General features: G+C 42.2%; 1 protein-coding gene across 2 annotated transcripts in view; it reads left to right on the top strand.

The window, feature by feature from the left end:
* Window positions 1–19484, top strand: part of MNAT1 (MNAT1 component of CDK activating kinase) — a 126609-nt gene extending 107125 nt beyond the window's left edge. For both annotated transcript variants that reach the window (XM_050898292.1, XM_050898291.1), the window contains one exon: window positions 18999–19484. In XM_050898292.1, the coding sequence (XP_050754249.1) occupies window positions 18999–19119 (121 nt within the window). In that variant the 3' untranslated portion in view covers window positions 19120–19484. The remainder of the gene's footprint in view (window positions 1–18998) is intronic.
* The last annotated feature ends 697 nt before the right edge of the window (window positions 19485–20181 follow it).

Here is a 20181-nt window from a genome sequence, read left to right as displayed (position 1 = left end):
TTTTTGGGGAAAAAAGAACAAAGGAAATCACAAACCTGTCTTCAAGTTTTTTTTCACAGTGAAGGTAGAATCTGTTTCCAATGTCCTTTTTCTTTTGTAGCACAACTCTACTATATATAGCTGGCCTTTCTGTGTCTTACTGTTTGATAACTTACGGCTTTTTCAAGAGTATGTCGGGAAATCTGACAGTGTTTGTACTTTATGTGGTTGGGGTTTTTGTTATTTATTGCTGTGTTTTGCTTTACAAAAGTGCCTAGGAACATATAATGCAAGTCCATCGTACTAGACACTGTACAGTGATTTAGAGGTGTATGGAAGAACAGTCCATGCCCCAAACTACCTAAAAGTGAAGAATGCCATCTTTAAAAGAAAAAAAATTAAATAACATGCAACAGCAACAAACTAGCACCCTTTTATTTCTCCTGCACTTGACACTCTTCTTGCTGAATGTGGCAATACTATCAAAACTTTTCATTCTTATGGCTTCTCCCTGTCAGTATAACTGTTCCAGACCTTTCAGTGGCAAAGAACTCCATTCCGTTTGTGGAGTCCAACTTTTTACTCATCCTTGCATCTGGTTTTGTTGCCGTAAAACCCAGATATTTTCGGATTGACACAATATTGATCACAGTTGCATTTGGTTAAATTTGAGGTTAGTTTACATGAGTCAATGATGAAATTTCATGTGACACTCTTTTGAACATCAGGCTTTCATTATCTTTAAAATAATTTTTTGAGAAACTTTATTCAGCCACTAAATGTACTTTTATTAAAACAAGCTCTTAGTATGCATAATTTAGATTTGGAATCATGGTAAGTTTGTTTTTTCACATTTCTTGGAATGTGCTTTCAGTTTAGCTAAACAACATTCTATTTAGGGCTTAATTTTAAGAATAATTTTTGTAATTCTGGCAGCAAATGCTGTAACATTATAATTATGCCATAAGCATTCAATGTTTTTCCATCATAAGCTGGCTATAATCCCAGTTCTGAAATACAGCTTTCTTGTTGCTGTCGTTTCTTGAAGTGATGGTGCAATTTTGTCCACAGAAATGATTTCTTAATAAAGTCCACCATTTGGATTAGTTACATACTAAAGCAGTTCAAAAAGAAAAGTCTGTCTGTCTCTCTGAAGTTATAAATGATTTTTGAACTTTTCTTACAGGAAATTCAATTTTTAAAATGAGTTAAACCAGCAGATACTGTTCAGAAACAGACTTGATTCTTGCACATATTAAAATATTGTGCTCATTTAACCATCTTAATTTAAAAATGGAAACTAGTTAAACCAATACAATCTCGTCATGTTAACATACCTGTTATGTGTTGTGGATTTCAAAGCAAAACAGGACCTGGTGGTATACCCCAGGAGTCAATATTGGGACCGGTACCGCTTAGCCTCTTCATTACTGCCTGGCTGATGGGAAAGAGTGCGCCTTCAGCAAGTTTGCAGGCAATCCAAAGTTCAGAGCAGCAGCTCGTGCACCAGACGGTTGTGCTGCCCTTCAAAGGGACCTCGACAGCCTGGAGAAATGGTCCGACAGCAATCTCGTGAAGTTCAGCAAAGAAAAATGCGAAGTCCTGCACCTGGGGAGGAATAACCCCATGTACCAGTACAGGCTGGGGACTGACCAGCTGGAAAGCAGCTTTGCACAGACGGCCTTGGAGCGCACCAAGTTGACCATGAGCCAGCAAAGTGTCCTTGTGGGAAAGAAGGCCAACAGCCTCCTGGGCTGCATTAGGCAGCGTGTTACCAGCAGGTCAAGGGAGGTGATCCTTCCCCTCTGCTCAGCACTGGTGAGAGACACATCTGGAGTGCTGGGGTCCAGTCCTGGGCTCCCCAGTGCAAGAGACATGGGCACACTGGGGTGAGTAAGGACTTGGGGTATCTGTCATGTGAGGTGAGATTGAGGGAGCTGGAACTGTTTAATCTGGAGAAGGGAAGGCTCAGAAGGATCTTGTCAATGTGTGTAAATACCTGATGGAGAGCAAGGAGTAAAGGGGACGGAGCCAGACTCTTCTTACTGGTGCCCAGTGAGAGGACAAGAGGCAGTGGGCACAAATTGAAATACAGGGAATTCCGTTTAAACATGTTCACTGCGAGGGAGGTCAAACACTGGAACAGGTTTTCCAGAGAGTTTGTGAAGTCTTCCTCCTTGGAGATAGTCAAAACTTGACTGGACATGGCCCTGAGCAACCTGCTTGAGCTAACCCTGCTTTGAGTAGGGGGGCTGGACCGAATGGTCTCCAGATGTGCATTCTAGCCTCAACGCTTCTCTGCTTTATGGCCTTTATGTTCATCTGCTCTGACTCTGCATGACAAGATGAGAAAATTTCATCACATAATCTCAGCATCAAGATATGTAAAATAACTCTAGATATAAAAAAAAAAGAGAGATTATTTCTTTCAAATTGAGGATTTCTAAACCAGAATCCACTAGAAAGTATCTGTTTGTCAGCAGGCTACCTTTATCTTCTTACTTTTTGCAGAGGTCTCAGAGGTTGTCCGTGGGGGTAGTCCACCAGTTTCTAAAGTGGTGTCTTTAGATGCTGAGGCTTGAGTTGCCATCAGGTTTGGGCTTGGTAACGTGAAATCAGTGGAGTTGCATTGGTGTAAGGCATGATGACTAATACAGCTGTGAGTCAACCTGAGGTTTGAAAGAGATGATCTAGTTTTAAATTGGCTTTCTGTTCATATATCGCCCTGTCAATTGCATACTTTCACTACTGAGTTTAAACATTTCAGGAAGAAACAAGTACTGAAATGAAAAGCTACATCTGCTCGTAAAATAGGAGCAAATTGTCATAGTGTCCTGCTGGTCTCACTGGTGTGGTCAGGCTCCCATGCACTCCCTTTTCTGCTCCTAGAGAGGAACGGCTGGGGTGGAGGGAGCATTGGTCTGACCCAATACAGCTTTCCTTATGTTAAACGCCTTTCTCTAGTTCTTATTCAGGGTACGATACTGAACTTGGATAATGCCAACCAGATAATTAATCCAATTGTCTGCAGCAAAGTGAATGGCATTCGCTTCTTTGTAGCAAAAAGCAATAGTGTTTGTTGTGCCTTTGATCTCTATGAAGTGCTCTGATGTGGTGAGATCATCTTGAGGAAGCACTAACAAGTCTTTCCTTGAATTTTGTATTCAACTCAATGTAAAAGGAAGAAGGAAAAATGGACTTGAATATGTGCTTATTGTGATAATTCATTTCAGTCAACAATTAGCTTGTTTTTCAAAGTTGCTGTACAGGACTTGGTATTGGAATGGGATATTGGCAAATGACTTTATTAGTTTTCACTGAAAATTAATATGTCTGTCAGCTTTTCACTATGGGGCTAGCTTTGCTTTCCAGATCAGTAAGACTGCTGGCTTCCCTTTCAAAACTAATTTTCTTTATTGGTGTGTTTGCTTATGTGTCTTGATAATCCTTCCAGTTACTGCTTTAAAAGATGTGGGAAGGGGAAAAATACTTGTTCCCTGAAGGTTGCTGTAAACCAGTCATTGCTCGTATGATACTCGATGAATGAAATATTTCCATACATCATAAAACTTTATCTCAAACAAAGTCTTGAGAAGTTAAAATAATGGTAAATATTCTGTAGACTAACTCTTGCAAGGGCTAAATAGCCTGGCCTTGATCCAGGAAGGCACTTAACAATGTGCTTAACTTTAAGCGCATTGAATATTCTTACTGGCATGAGTGAAAAATCAATGAGACTGCTCACATGCTTAAAATAAGACATGTGCTTAAGTGTCTTTCTGGACCTCAGCCAGAGCATTCAGCCTGCGAGATGGGCTGAATTCTAATTGTGGGCAAAAGCCAGTAGTGTTTCATTTTGCTTGTCTTGAGTGTTTCTGAAGAATTCATTGATATTGTCTGTGTTTATTTTAATTGGCCTCCATTTCCCATCTAAGCCCTACCAACTCCAAAGCTCTGGGAGTAAAATAGATGTGCAACTTAGGGCTGTCAAACAGCTTGTCAGGGATAGTACTTAGACTGTATATATTGCTATAGAGCAGGAACTGAACTTCAGAAAAGCTGGGAAAAGATGAGGTGAAACATGATTGTTTTCTTTGGTAGCCAAGGTTTTAATATAGAGAGAAAATGAAGAGGAGAGAAGAGAAGGGCTGGTGACACATCGCACCTTTTCAGTTAACATAGATGCTTCTTAGGAAACATTAAAGAATGCAGACAGATGCATTAATAATCTGCTGGTAGTGGCTGTAGCCTTGGCAAGTAGGCTTTCCTACCTACTATTGATTTTTCCAACTCTCAGGCAGCAATTTGCGATGGGTGGCTTGATCCCTTACCTTCAAAATGGGCAGTGAGATGAGTTGTCATGGCCAAAATAATTTTTACTTTCTAACCAATCCCTCCTGTTTTCTTCAACAGCATCTTTTACTGCTTAGATGACAATTTCCACTGCTGACAACTGTGAATGATAAAATATACTATATTTAAACACAAAGAGCCTCCATGTCTAGAGGTGCAAAATAACCCGCCACAAGGCCGCTGAGCTCTTCGTTGGCACCAGCTACACTTGTAGAACCCAACCCTCAAGCGCTGTAAATCTAGGACGTTACTGGTTGGCAAGTGTAAAAGCAGTGGAGCCACAGTGATCTAGAAGAAATCTTCGCTGTCAACTCTAACTTATTTGTCTAAGGAAATGGCGTGTCATTCTCCCGCCACTCCTTTTTGTTTTTCAACATCTAGAAATTGCTTGTCTTCCACTTTTTCTCTCTGTGTTTACGGCTTCCTTCTTACATCTGACATTGCTGTTTGCTTTCTTTTCTATCCAGGTTGTTAGAGCCCATGCAGCAAATTCTTCTTCGTATACTACCTTTGAGTTGTGATTGCTGATATTTCTTCACCTGTCTTTTTTATGGAAATTAAAATTTTTGTTTCCTTATGTATATTGGATTTAGACTAGGTGAGAGAGAAACTTAAAGAGTAGTTGAAAAGAGAGTGGCCATAATAAAGGAAAATCAAGCACAAACAGTTTTTAAAAGGTTAAATGTGTAAAACTAGAAGAAACCAGTTGACACCATGGAATTTTATATGTAATTACAAAAATAGCTCCTGAAAATGCATCTCCGTGAAGGAGCAGCTGCCATTTTTAGGAGACCTCTTCCACAGTGAGTCTTGAGCAGTTTTGAATGAGTTTGCTTGTAGGTTGTTGGTTTTCTTTCAGCTGCAGAAGTGTGCTTGCTATAGCACTCCAAGCTCAGTTTCAAGTATCTTTCAAGGTAACTAGCTGTGTGTGTTTTTATTGTGTATTTGCCCTAATGGCCATTTATTTCTTTAAACTGTAAATTCCTCTTTTACTTAAATAAAAGCTTAATAGAATCACCTGTCACATACAGAATTTCACCTGAATTGAATAAGAGGTGATTTAAGGGTCAAGTTTAGAAGGTGTATTCAGATTCAGGGATAGCCAACGATCTTTTAAACAGTGAAATGATGTGTGCTAAAGATGTCAGAGCCAGAAATTAGAACTGGAAGAGTGGATGGAAAATGGTGTTTTATAGCTATTTGCTTTCAACTGTTTTCCCCTTAGCTTTTCTAAAATCCGCTATCAAGCTTAAGCCTACGTCTATGAGTGTATCTGTTTGCAGGTGTCTTCAATGTGACAGAGCCTTCTGCCACCTAGTGTTAATGTGAGTTCTCTTCTCAGCAGGGTATCACCAGATAATTTATTAAATGTCATTGTTAATAATCCTCCCCCAATTGCTAGGCTCTCTCTGTGAACGTTTAAAAATGCAGTTTCTGCACCAGAGGGTTTCAGAATGAATTCAATCAGTATGTACAACTTCTTTGGATACGTTTATTGAGGATGCAGTTTGCAAGGTGGGTCAGGTTGTTATACAGATAATCCATGGAGAATTTCAGTAATTGTGGGTGTCACTCCTCTGTAACAACTCTGTTAGTGCTTTTCTCCCAGGTGAAACTAAGGGATTCTGCCTAACTCAGCACACTTCTGCTTTGATATCTGTGCTCCTGCTGGTTCAGGAAATTGTATTAGACTGAAAGCAGAGAATAAAAATTAATTCAATGGAAATTATATGAAATAAAGGAAGATTCCATTTAGACACTTAACTCATTGTCTTTTTAGAAGAGTAAAATGAAAATCTCCCATCATCACTGCTTTTCCCCCTCTAGAAATTCCACCAGGGCACAATAGAGAAGGACAATAAAATCCAGAGAATCACACCCAGATTTCACAATAGAAATGTCAAACTGTTAAAATAGAAAAATAGGCTTAAAATGATACTTTATATTTAAGCCAAATAATAATAGCTCCTACCACATGTTGACCGATAGGAGGAAACTTCTTAGGATTGAAGGAGCGGTTTTTTTCCTTCATTCCCTTATAAAAATATTTTCAAGAGAACAGAGCAACTCTTTTCCCTTCTCCCCTCCACCTCTGTGAGCTGTCTTTGACTGCTCTGTGGTACAGTGGGGCTAAACGGTTCCTGTACAGGTTGTTTGAGAGCTCAGCCAAAGGGCTGCACATGACTTGGGCAGATGCTTCTAATTCTTAGCCCAGCCGTGGTTTTGAGGAGAAGCCCTCACTCCTACCTCCTGCCCTCCTCTCTTTTCTCCCTCCCACCTCTTCCAGGCCTTCCTGAGGAGCAAATGCCAGCATGGCTGAGAGCTGTAAACTTGATCCTCAACATCAGACTGAAATGCTGACCTGATCAGCAGCAACCAGAACCTGAAGAAGCAGAGGGTCTAATGCATTAGAGCATTAGTCAGCTGCGATATCAGGCGAGCTGTTTTTTTCACCTTGTTTTGACCTGAACAGTCTCATCTTCTTTAAATAGTTTCATTCAAACTGCAATCTTTTTGCTTTCGACAATTATGCTTTTCAAATACTGCCTAAAGAAAATAACTTTGGGTTCTTATTATCTCAAATGAATAACTAGTTATTCATTTGATATAATTATTAGGTTTGTGGCGTACTTATCTCATCAGTATCAGAGGTTAAAAACCCTCCAGAAATTCTTGTGCATCTTGTGCTATTTTGAGTCATATTAAACTGGAATTACTGTATGACATGAATTCATTGCTACTCTGTCCAAGCAGAGGATGCTATGTCACAGTGAAAACAGAATAGACCAGCTGACCTGGGGAGACAGTATTTCAAAGCTGAGGTTATATACAGCTTTTTCTTTGTTCACATGATGTTTTTTCCATCAGAAGTGATTTGGGGGCAAAGCCTGTGGCTGTGGTAAATGCATTTCTGGTGTTATTTTCCTGCTCTCAGTCCTTTATGCTGGCAGGGGGGAGAAGGTGATGTTTCTTTCCCCTTAGGTCCAGCCTCATCGTTCTCACTGAGATCAGTGCCCTGCAGTGGCATTTCAGAGCTGTGCAACAGAGGAGGTACATGGAGGAGGCAAACTGGGGGAGGGCGTAGGAGCGAAGGAGGCTGTTGACCTCCATTAGTCTGCAGCCTGGCTGTGACCATGCCTGATACCCGAGTCACCCGTGGGCTCTGCCCTCCCCTGCTGGGACTAAAACACAGTCCTTCAACGTGAAAAAAGCTCTAAAAGGATGCTGGCCAGTCCATTTTCCAGCCTCGGGCCCAAAGTCAAGGTCCTTGCCAGAGCTCCTGGGGCAAAAATATCTCCTCTCTGCTTGCAGCAGGCCGTCCTGTACTCTGCAGTCGTGGTACAACCACGACCGTCCTTGCGATCTGTTGCCACAGAACTGTGCATCAAGCAAAACATACTGAAAAAGGGGGAGAAGAAGTGTCTGTGCATCTCCATCCTCTTTCTGTAGGTGTTCCTGACTGAGCGCTCTGTTCAGAAAGGGCTCCATTTGCTTCACAGCTGCATAATTTACATGGAAGCTGGTCCAGGAGGAATCTCTTTCATGTAGCTCACTCAAAGCCCCAGTTCATCAATATGGATTGCTTGCTGTGCACTGGGGGATTTATGGTACGTGGTGGGGTGTGTGGAAGTTGGAGAAAAAGGCAGAGAGTGAGGAACAGTAGGGAATTTTATCCTAAAAGAAGAATTTGTGTGTCCAAAAGAACTGTCTTCAGAATAAAAGTTGCGTTCTCTCTTTTTGCCTGTAGAAGAGAGGCTGTAATCCCAGAGTTGAACCCAGGGAAACGTTCCCCTAGCCGTGGGGAAAGACACAGTGATGTCTTTAAGACTGAACTTGCCCTATACTTAAAAAAAAAAAAAAAAAAAAAAAAAAAAAAAAAAAGGATAAGCCTATGAAAAAAATCCTGACTCAGGTAGTAAGTTACGAAACAATGGTTAACTTCCTCACAGTAATAATAATTATTTAAACATATCCACATTCTTCTGATGACCTTTGTCCTAAATGTAGCATACAGGAGGAAAAGAGGAGTTGGAGGGCAGGGGGAAAGATGAAGAATTTGAAGATCAAGCCATACCAAAACATTTCCACAACATGTTAAAAAGAGAGCTACTTTGCAATTACAGAAATGATGGCTTAATGGTTTTTTTAGCCATTGAAAAGAAAAAAATAGGAGATCATAGCTGAGAAAAGGCCCTTGTGTTCAATGACATTCTTCTCAGGGTCAACTACAAGTGGAGCCTGATTTAGTCATAGACCAAATGTAGCTGCAGTTCTGCAGTCCTCTGAAGTGTAATCTATACTAGTCATGCAGAGCGAGTGCTTTGCTGGATTCCAGCTAGGACTGCAGTGTCCTTGTTACGCAGCGAGGCTGCTCAAGGGTGTTAAAATGCTTACTTGCAGTTGTTTGAGCAGTTTCTGCGATGGCTGATTGATTTACTGTATCTGGAAGTTCAGACCTGGAAACCTGAGCAAGGGAGAATGCCTTCGCCGCGGTGGCGAGGCTGGGTGTTGAGAGGACAGACAGCTGGCGGGTGACCTCAGGAAGATGACAAATGGGGGACCAGGTGCCCCCGCACATCCAAGAGTGCTCCCAACCCCTCTGCTCGCACAGGCGCGAGTTACGGAAGTCACTTGCACTGAAGGAAGGCTTCCTGTGAGCAAGGTTTCTAGAAATAAACGTTAACCTTTTGTTACCAGCTAAGTATGTGGGGATAATGAATTCAAGCAGCTATTTGGGAAAGAGTTTAAGCAGAAACCCTTTCAGTTTGAAGGAAAAAATAATTCATCCAAATGGTAGTGGTTGCGCATATTTTGGAGACAGCGTCTGGAACGCTGGCAGGAATGTGTGGTGCTGAGATGTGTGGTGAGCAACAAGAAGCAAACTGTTTACACAGCATAATCGGTGATGGTTCTTGACTGATATGTATGGAGCCATTAAAATGACTAAATACATTACTGGGAGGAAAGTGGGATGTGAGGAAGCCCCCCCAACAATTGAAGAAAGAAAAGTCAGCATAGAACTTCTATAAAATATCCTTTATAGAGTTGAAACACGTGAACGAAAAGAAATTGGGTAGCCTTTAGTTTTCCTTTGCTTGCAAAAGATTAATCTGTTTGCAGGTTCTGCTTTCCACTTCCCATTTTTATTTTAAAACAGGCAGTTGCTTGCTAAAATGAGGAGAACTTTCAGATAATCATTGTCTTGAATCTGCCCTGTAACAGCACGGAAATCTATAAACCATGTTGACTTATACCAGCTGAGAATATGCCTCCTTTCTCTGAAGTTTGACTATTGGGGATTATGGTGTACTCTAGCAGCTTCAGGGTGGTCTTTTTTTTTTTTTTAAAACTAAAAAAATCCAACAAAACAATATGACCTCTGTCATTGTTTTAACTTCTGAAAGTGCATTCACAATCTCCTGCATTAGCTCAGATCACTGAGTCTACTGCAAAGTCAGGAATGGCTGGTCTCTTGCACTGGTGTTTACCTTTTCTAAGGTTGAAACTGGTACACCTCATGTGAAGTGATGCTGCCTGGTCAAATGTTAAGAGAACCTGATTAAATGTAGCATTTGATTATTATCGCAGTAAATACGCAGACACCCATTGTGAATTCTGGGCTTACATGAAGTGCAAAATGTGTTTATCAAGCATGCACTGGATTTACACACCTGAATTCTTGTTGAATATAGATCTCGAGTTCGCATAATTCCTCAGTGAAAAAAAAGGTTTATTTAACTTGTTAACATTTTTAACACATTGTCTACAGGTGTAATTGGATTTGCAGTTCCTTCAAAGATGCGTATAGGTCAGGTAGCACCATTTAAGGGGTTATGTCCCATTTCAGAGTGCTTTAAGTCCGTAGTCTTTATGTCTATAGTCTACAGAGCTTTAAGTGGACAGTCTTCAAGTCTGTAGTCCACAGTACTTTGAGTCTATAGTCTTTCTCCACATGAAATAATTGTATCAAGGCTGGTGCCTTCTTGGCTAGGACTCTGCAGTGGGACTGGCGTTGTCTAAAAATTGTTGTTACGGCAGTACCTGCAGAAACCTGTATGCACAGTCTGCAAGTGGTATCCCAGGACTGTCATTCAGCCTGTGGCATAGAAAATGTAGAAAATGCATGTTAGGTCAGAGTAATACAAAGCTTCCTTTATTCTGTAAAACCTTTTTCATCATTAGTTTCCTGTCTTTACACTTTAAAACATCCACTTCTTTTAAAACTATATCAGAGAGTTTCTGTGGGGCAGAAGGCATTTCTCCTTGTTCTTTGATCTTCATTTCTCCATGCTTTTTCATCTTACCTTTAGGCAACAGCATTGGCTCAGTTACTCCAAAGGCAAATGTTTATCTCTGTGTTAAATAAACATGGGTACCTGATTCTGATCTCGCATCTATTTAAAAACTAGAGCAGCCGTAGAATTGCAGTGCTAGGAAAATGCTGGAGAACCAGGTGCTTTCTAAAACTTTTTGTCCTTCAACCTTTTTTTACCAGTAGAAGAGTTGGGGTTTTTTATGCACTTAGGAGCACTGAAGATATATTTTGAGATAACTGTCACAAGAAAATTTCCCTAGTCCAGTACTGTTTAATATCTTCTTCAGTGACATCGTGGGATCGAGTGCACCCTCAGCAAGTCTGCAGATGACACCAAGCTGAGCAGTGCAGTTGACACACCTGAGGGACAGGATGCCATCCAGAGGGACCTGGACAAGCTCGAGAAGTGGGCCCATGTAAACCTCATGAGGTTCAACAAGGCCAAGTGCAAGGTCCTACACCTGCGTCAGGGCAACCCCCAGTATCAATACAGGCCAGGGGATGAAGGGATTGAGAGCAGCCCTGCGGAGAAGGACTTGGGGGTACTGGTGGATGAAAAGCTGGACATGAGCTGGCAACGTGTGCTCGCAGCCCAGGCGGTCAACCGCATCCTGGGCTGCATCAAAAGAAGCGTGGCCAGCAGGTCGAGGGAGGTGATTGTGCCCCTCTACTCTGCTCTGGTGAGACCCCACCTGGAGTCCTGCGTCCAGCTCTGGGGTCCTCAGCACAGGAAAGACATGGACCTGTTGGAGCGGGTCCAGAGGAGGGCCACAAAAATGATCTGAGGGCTGGAACACTTCTCCTGTGAGGAAAGGGTGAGAGAGTTGGGGTTGTTCAGCCTGGAGAAGAGAAGGCTCTGAGGAGACCTTATTGCGGCCTTCCAGTACTTAAAGAGGGCATATAAGAAAGATGGGGACAGACTTTTTAGCAGGGCCTGTTGTGATAGGACAAGGGGTAATGGTTTTAAACTACAAGAGGGTAGATTTAGACTAGATATAAGGAAGAAATTTTTTACACTGAGGGGGGTGAGACACTGGAAGAGGTTGCCCGGAGAGGTGGTAGATGCCCCATCCCTGGAAACATCCAAGGTCAGGTTGGACAGGGCTCTGAGCAAGCTGATCTAGTGGAAGATGTCCCTGCTCACTGCAGGGGGGGTTGGACTAGATGACCTTTAAAGATCCCTTCCAGCCCAAACCATTCTATGATTCTGTGATTCCATCCCCCAATGTATTAGCTTTTCAGTGGAAATGTTTGGTCTCTGGAGTGTGGATTTCATCACAAAAAGAGGAAGTTTTGAGGGAAAGTAGTATGGGAAAATTTGATTCTGTTCTCCCCCCCCCTCCCCAAGGATGGCTTCTTTGCCTTTGTGTCTTTGCATTTAAAGATTTTTCTACTGCAAGTTTCACAACTGTACTCACCAACATCATAGGTAATTTCTAATAAAATCTCTGATATAGGTAATTAGATATATCTTACAGTTTATGTATGTGTTTCACCATTAAAAGAGGAAGCAATTTATGTGAAACATCAAATAAAAGTGCCTTAGTTTTTATGTTAAATACTCCGGAGATTCTTTTATTGGTCACTGCAGTAGCTGAATGGTAAGGAGCGAAGCTGCTGCTTTCGGAGCAGAAGCACTGTGAGTCCCGGGATGCTGCCGGGTTGCTGTTGCGGCAGGGCACGTGTGGCTTTGTTCTGCCAGGATCTGAAATGTTTGCCCTCTGATACCAGGGAGAAGAGGAATAGGGAAAAGAGAGAGGAATAACTCATCACTGATTTCTGCCTTTGGAGTCAGAACTGGCTTTATCAGAGACAGCTGTTTCATGGCTAATGGCTAATATTACTTTTCTAGGCTTTTTTCTTCCTCCTTCGGTGTCCAGTAGTAGATGTCTGTGCTGTTCCATCTTAGCTGAGGCATGCTGTGGCAGACCTCTTTTAATTTTAAAGAACTTTGTTTCACCACACGCAGTTGACAGGTACTCCTGCCCAGAGACACTCTGACAGCATTTGAAACAAATTGCTGTTTAGAAAAAGCAGATGGAAGAGGCTGAAAAGAATCACTAGAAGTCCTAGATTTCTTCTATTGATTTGGTGGGTTGGGGTTTTCTTGGCTTTTCTACTAGGAAAAGTTATTTCTGGTAGAACAGACGTAAAACTGAGAAATAAAAGTTCTAGGAGCCGTGAATTCAAACTCCCAATTAAAAAGCTTTTTCTTAAATCTTTATTGTAATAAATAGAGACCCATTAGAGTCAGTAGGCATCTGATTTTGAAGAATTTATTGCAAGATGAAGACTTTAACTTTTCCTTATTGGAAAGTTGGCTGAAGTTTCCCTCTGAAGTAAAGGGGGGGGAAAATACTCAAACATCATCTAAGTATAGATATGTTTATTTCCAAGCAATTCAAGCGAGCCCCTGGAAATGTCGTCAAAGGTAAAGTCAGTTGGAACCAGAGGGTTTGCTCGTAATACCAACTATGCATTCAGCAGCCAATTCTGGCAGCTTCAGCCCCTGAATAATAGAATTGCTAGTGTGTCCCCTGCATTGGAGGCATAGGTGGTGGTTTTACAAGCATGCCATAAGCTTCTACACCTGATCACATGCTGGTTTGAATGAGAGGAACTCTGGGCACAGCTCTGCAAATCGTGATGAGTAAGTGACAGTTCTGCGGCAGTCTCTTGGGGCATGGGTATGTGAAATGGGCTGAGCAAGTTTGTGGCATGGAAAAGGCTGGGGTCTGGCACTCATCTGACACCTTGGTGAGCAATTTCTGCTCACTAAGCCCTCAGAAAACTAGCATAGCTAAACAGTATTATTAATAATAAAATAGACTGGCTTACTAAGCTGAATCTGAACTGGTGGAAACGCTGTCTGCAAGTGGGATTTCAGGGATTTCAAGGGTGGTGTTTATGGTAGGCTCTCTTCTTGTCTTCGGCAGGATTCTTCTGTAGCCAAAACTGTATTGTGGTATTTCGATTGACTTTTCCTTGTACCCCTGCACTATGGGCTGTATTTGGTCTTGTCCTGCTGCAAGACTAACAGGTGACATAATCGGGTTAAAAATACATTCTTTTTATGACTGCCTTGGGATCTGTCATATTGAGACCTCATCATGCTTAGCAGTTTTTTGACATTCACAGATTGCTGCAATTGTATACACAGAGGCTTTTAAAAAAAAAAAACAAACAAAACCCACCACCACCAAAACAACAGCCAACCCCCCTCCGCTATTGCAGTGGGTAGCTGCCTGCCTGTTTGCTGGTGCTTGTAGCACTCCACACCGTGATAATTTGTTGTCCATTTTATTGAATTCCCAGTCACATTCAAATTAAAGTAATTAAAAATGTTACGCTGTATTTATCAACCAAATGACGTCTTGGTTCCTTGAGGCAGCCACGAACCTATTCCTTTCCAGGGAACAATTTTCCCCACTCAGCTATTAAATAGACTTCTCCCATTTAGTGCTTGTTTTTGTGGAAGGTGGAGGAGAAGAGCGGCTGATGGTAGGTGCCTCACTGCCATCAGGGCTGGAAGCGTGACCTCAGGCATGGTGCAAGGCCTGCGGGAGGTATTGATTTAGGCTCGTGAGGAGCCTTTGCTGAGTTCATGGTTCTGTTAAAGTTGTATTATATGTTGGAACAGGCTGTGCTGGCTGGTGTTCAGCAGGAATTTCTGACACCAGTAATAGCTGGTTTGTTTGTTAAGATCTGAATATGATGATAGTGCCTAAAGAGTGTCTGTTCAAACGGATGAAAGACTGCTTTTTGACTTTTGAGGACCTGGGATCAGGCTTTTAGCTAGTCCATGGAGGGATGAATTGCTATTCTGGATGTCTTCTTTGATTACCAGCTTTCTGTGTGTTGTGTTTTTGTCTTAACTTAGATGTTACAGTCTCTGAGAAAGGGAAAGCCACACCGTATCTGAGTAAAACCTAGCGAAGACCTGTTCCCAAATGAATTTCCCAGGGCTATTTAATGAAGAACAGCAATGAACTCAGCTCATTTTGTAAGCAAATTCTGCTTTGGCTGCGTGGACTGACTATGTGGTAGAACTGGTTCAAACAAAAACACAGTTGCTTGGAGGAGCTGTTTTTACCTGCTCGGGGGCTATAGACTAACCTAGGCCACACGTTCCTCAATAAAAAACAGGACAGAGAAAATCCAGTTTCTTATGTGCCTCTGTCATCTGCTAAGACCCAGTCTCTGCAAGGATACTCTGAATAATGCATCAATAGCTCATCTTAGAGACTTGGTAAATCTAATGAAAATATTGTCTCCAGAAAGGTTCAGGAATGCAGCGTATGCTACTGCGTTACTAATGCTTTACACAGTTTTCCAGACTGGAGTATTTTGCTTGCTTTCATGCAACCACTGTTTATTATTTAAATGATGAATTGGGAAAATTTCCCAGATCTAATGTCTGCCCCACTACTTTCTGTCTTGGATACTGTGGATAATCAGATGAGCAGTAAATCTATTCTGTGGAATAGAATTACATTATCATTTTTTTTTCTGTCAAACAACTTGTGAATGATTTTTCCTTTCTTCACCCCCATAAAATACCTAATAGATCAGAAAAAGTAAAATCTCTATGCCAAATACACAGTACTCCACATGTACCTCCAGTGATGCATCTGCAGAAACACCAGTGGGAGTGTGTTTATCTTGGGTAGACAGGGGAAGATTGTGTGAAATAATCCCAAGCACTGATACTTTCAGTTGGGTCGGTGGAGGGAAGTACTGCGGGGTTTTTTTGGCTTGTTGGTTGGATGTTTTGGGGTTGAGTTTTTTGTTTTGTTTGATTTTGGGTTTTTTTAGCCTGGTTTGATTGTGCTGTTTCTCCATCTTCTCTGATTGTTTCTGAAGTCTTTCCTGAGTTTCCCTGCAACGAGACCACCCTGTTGAGCAGTGAGGGGACATTTACCAGTGGTGTCAGGTGTGACTGTCTGACGAGCTGGTGTTGGGTCCTCTGGCTCTCAGAAATGGCAATGCCAAGTGGTGCTGAGGCTGTCTGGGCAGCAGGTGGAAAGGCACGGGGGATTGCGCCCGCTGCCGCGCTGAGTGCCGCTGCGTAGTTCTCCAGCGGTCCCAGTCATTCCTGATGAAGTGATAGTGACACGGCCTTCAGAAAAGAGAAAACATGAAGGAAACCCACCCCCAGGAATGACCAGCTTGATTCTGAGCCTGTGCACCAAGTGTGAATTACACCTCTTTCCTTGAAAACAGGAGAGGGTGGTTGTTTTTTTTTTTTTTTTCCCCCGCATGGTGATGAGAAACTAAAGGTCAGGAATGAGGCCCCTGAAGGCTCATGAAGAACAAAATACGATGTGTTTTAACTGACGTGAAAGGTTAATGGGGAAGATCAACATCCAATGGCTGCAGCTAAGGAAAGGGGGCTTGTTTGGGCAGAGCCTGAAGCGGAGCATGGGCATTACAGTGAATGGGAAGTGTGAAACCATGGGGCAGAGAACACACAGCCCTTTAGCCCTGCTCAAAAATAATAGTGCAGGCTTTTTTTAACTCAAGAGTTTAGTCTGCCCTCAGTCAAAACAAGTTACATTAAAAAACTGTGCACCAGAAAAAGCAAACCTCTTTTTCCTGGTTTCTGCTTATAAGATTTACAGGTACTTAAAATAAACCTATGAAAAACAGACCTAGTGTGCTGGAATTTGCTAACTAGTGAGAGCAATTACCTCCAGATCCCAAGACCTAACGGAGCTTGACTTTTTGGAAATAAAACTTGGCAAGCGCTTCTTCCTGCTGCTGTTGTAAAGGTGTACATGAAAAGATGTGCTGACCTCTGCCAGAAACCCCAGGAATCCAGTTCAGAGAGATTCTCCTGCGAAGGGTATGGCTGGATTCAGGCAGCCCAGATGGGGATCGGTGTGGAAGAGCCAGCGAAACATTCACTTCTCATTGTGTGGCTTCAGCGTGGCAGATTCTTTGCAATTGCCTGGTGTACCACAGTAATTAAATGGGTCAAGAGCAGTAAGTTTAGATACTTAACAAGAAAATAAAGACTTCACGTGACAGCCAGCAGCGTGTCGTGCTTGTTTCACAGGATTAAGGAGAATTAACGCAGGTTGCTGTAGTAAAAGTTGATCTGAGCCTTTTTGGCAATGATTTTGTATTGCTTCAGAGATCACATACCAATTAACTATAAATGCTGTAATAGCTGTAAATCGGGCCCTCTTATGAAATTAATGCCCCAATTTCAGATGACCTAAAAAAAGGGAAACAATAGACTCTGCCTCTCTCCTTTCAGTGATATATAAGTAACAAAAGATAAGAAAAATAATGAAAAACACACAACCAACCTTTGTTAATGTAGAAATGTAAAGTAATCCTGTTTTCTCTGGACTGTTCCATGCATGAGTGGAAAATGAAGTTTGTGCAATGAGATAAACATGATAGAAGTGAAATCTGAGATGGGAATTGATTTTTATAAGACTCTCCAGTTTAGAGGGTGGAGGTAGTTTCACACTGGCGTTTTGAAGGAAATAATTTGTTGTTGTCAGTATCCCTTCATGATTCCTGGCTGGGGGAAGGAGCTCCTGTTTCCCACAGCAGTTGTAAAAGGCCTTTGGGAAGGATGAGATTTTTCCTCCTAAAATATTAAGGGACAAGTAACAAGAGTGTTAACAAAAAATAAAATTAAACATCTATTAAATGCATTCTCCCATAAAACGGGAGCTCTCTGCAGACCATCTTCCCTTGCAAATTAAGAGATGAGACCAGCTTTGCTGCTGTGTTTGTAGATTCCCTTTGGACTAAACACTATTAAAAGGGTTTGTGCCCTAATGTCTGTGCCCGTGCTGATGGGAATCAGTGTCCAGCAGTGAGGACCAGACTCAGTCACAAGTTGGTACAAAGCAGCAGAGCTCACCTGAACTCGGCCACAGGAGGCAAATTCAGTCTCTTAACTTCAGCATCCCACCAACAATCACTCAGAAATGTTGCTCATGTCTGTGCATTGTGGTTATTAGGTGCAAGAAATACAGTTTTAAAACTGTAATTAATCATTTCTAAGTAACCTCTTTTTCTACACATTTATGGCATCAATGGGTATGACTATTATGTCTTACCTATAAAATCTGACCTGTTTTATATACTCTTTATGGAAACAGTGTACAGTCATAAATTAAAAGATGCAACTGTTTTGGATATTTTACTGGTGGTCCTGTATTTTCCTGCCAGAAGTGCAGCTGTTTTAGGTTTCTCGGGATAACATTATAAAAGGCTGTATGCGTTTTGCAAGTTTATGCTTGAATTGCCAAGCCAAAGGTGGAATGACTCAACCTTCCCAGGAGCAACATGTACCAAGTGATGAATCAAAACAGCTAGCTGGAGCTCAGTGGCTTACATGGCCACTGTGAAAAGCAGTTCTCGTTTATGGTATTTTATCTGGTGTTCAGAATTTGAGACGGTCATTGTGCTGATCGTGCTAAGCTACAGCCTGTGTCTGTCTTTGTATTTGTTGGGGTTTTGGTGCAAAACTAGCTGAGAATCTGGTCTTGTATCTGTCTTATGTGGGGTGCAAGAACTATAGGGTTACAGCGCTGAATGAAACCATTCAAGCCCCCCTCAGCAGACACCTTTAATGGGAGCTCTTGGCGTGCATGGCTGGGTTTGAACCCTCAGGAGGAGCGAAGGGGAGCCAAGAGCTTGCGGCAGTGCCAGCATAGGTAGTGTGTTTCCATGTCAGCTCATCACTCTGGCTGGTTTGGTGTAAAATTAGATAGCTCTGCAAATGGGTGATGATGCTTAATTAATGGTGAAGTTTAGAGGCTTCTTTAGCCAAAATGTTGATGAAAGCCCCCTACAGATCTAATTCCCTGGTGTCAGTGGACTTACTCCACATACAGATAGGCCCGAGAGCAGAAAGTTCAGCACTGTTGTCATCAGCGCAACCAGCACAGTTGGCTCTCGGGAGTGCCCAGCATTGACTGGACAGAGCTGAAACCCTCCGATTCCTGTGCGAGCACAGGAAACCTTGTGTCGTCGTCGTCATCATCTTAGAAGGAACTACCAGAGGGGGGAAAATGCAACCCTCCCCCCAGAGTGAGCACAGAAGATACAAACCAGTGAGCGTACTTAACCCTGTGCAGCCTATTGCAAAGAGCCAAGGTTTTTGAGTGTGCTGGGTGGGCAGCTTGTTTGAAAGTGCATCAGCATCGTCACTGTTTTAACTAATGGAAGTTTTATACTGATACCTTCCTAGGTGGCTAGCAGCAGGCAGCTTGCGTCTCCTTGCTTCCTCCCAAAAAGGAGCCTCGACCTCCCTGTACTGTGAACCGTGCAGGTGTTTGATGTGTTCATTTCTGCTCTAAAATAATGCTTGTCTTTGTTTTAGGTATCTCAACCATGTACGAGCTGCCTCTCCGCAGGATCTTGCTGGGGGCTACACTTCTTCTCTTGCTTGTCACCGAGCCTTACAGGATGCTTTCAGTGGTCTTTTCTGGCACCCCAGTTAGCCAGTGTGCATCAGCCTGTGATCAAGGGACACTGAACAGAGTGAGAAGCAAATCAAGCCAGCAAAGGTTGGGTAAAATTGCTGCCATCTGCACAACGGCTAAGCTACAGTCACTTTTCTGTGTAAAACCAGCTGTGTTTAAGTGTTAAAGGAAAGAAAAAAACCCGTCTGCACGAGAGCTTTGTAAAATGGTAGATACATTTTTGTGGAGGGGGAAACTCGTTAGTCATGTGGCACTTTGCTGAGGGAGGCTGAAGCAATAAGCCACATCTAATGGAAGATGTGAATAACTCAGCTGTGTATGTTTGAGGTTTAAAGAAATACACTTGTAAATTTTTTTAAATAAAGCCAGACTTTTTTATTAAAGTCTGTGGTTTTACTCTTATTGCAGGGTTTTATTTGCACAAGCATTTAAATGCCATTTTGATTATAACATTTAGTGTCAATATTCAAGCCTGCATTTTCTTCCCATAAAACTAGTTTCCCCAGTTCAGACAAGTGGGTTTTTCGTCCTGCCAGCTGGATGAGATGAGAAACCCTGGAACTATGCTGACACAACTCTTCTGCAGGATCCTTCCTGATGTCACTTGGTTCTTACCTTTGTCTGGGAAACAAATCTTTAGCTGAAAGTCTTTCAACGGAGTTCCTCTAGAAGCAAACTAAGAAGCCTTGATACAAGGCTAGGTCATTAAAGTAGTCAAAATTGGTTTTGTTTTTTTTTTCCTGTTTAGCTCCATTTCCAACTTTTCTGTCACGTGTTCAGGAGCTTCTTTCAGCAGGAACATCCCTTTGTCTAGCTTTTGGGATGACCCTTGCCACTTGATCTGCTGCTTTGATGTATTCCTTCCCCTCTCCTTGTAGTGGAACATAGACTAATTGCAGCAGAGATGGGCCTCCTCTGGCAGGACTGGTCTTTGCCGTGAGTGTCTATAAACTGCAGGAGACTGGAAACTGCTCAGGACAGCGAGCGCCTCTAGAGTAAAGCCTGGACCATGTTTTATGGGTCATCCGTTAATAGTTGTTGAATACTGCTCTGAGGAGTGTACTAAATGAACATAGTTTT

Source organism: Gymnogyps californianus, chromosome 5 (genome assembly GCF_018139145.2).
Source record: "Gymnogyps californianus isolate 813 chromosome 5, ASM1813914v2, whole genome shotgun sequence".
NCBI lineage: Eukaryota > Metazoa > Chordata > Aves > Accipitriformes > Cathartidae > Gymnogyps > Gymnogyps californianus.
Note: the sequence above shows the minus strand (reverse complement) of the source record. Positions and strands in the feature narration are given on the sequence as shown.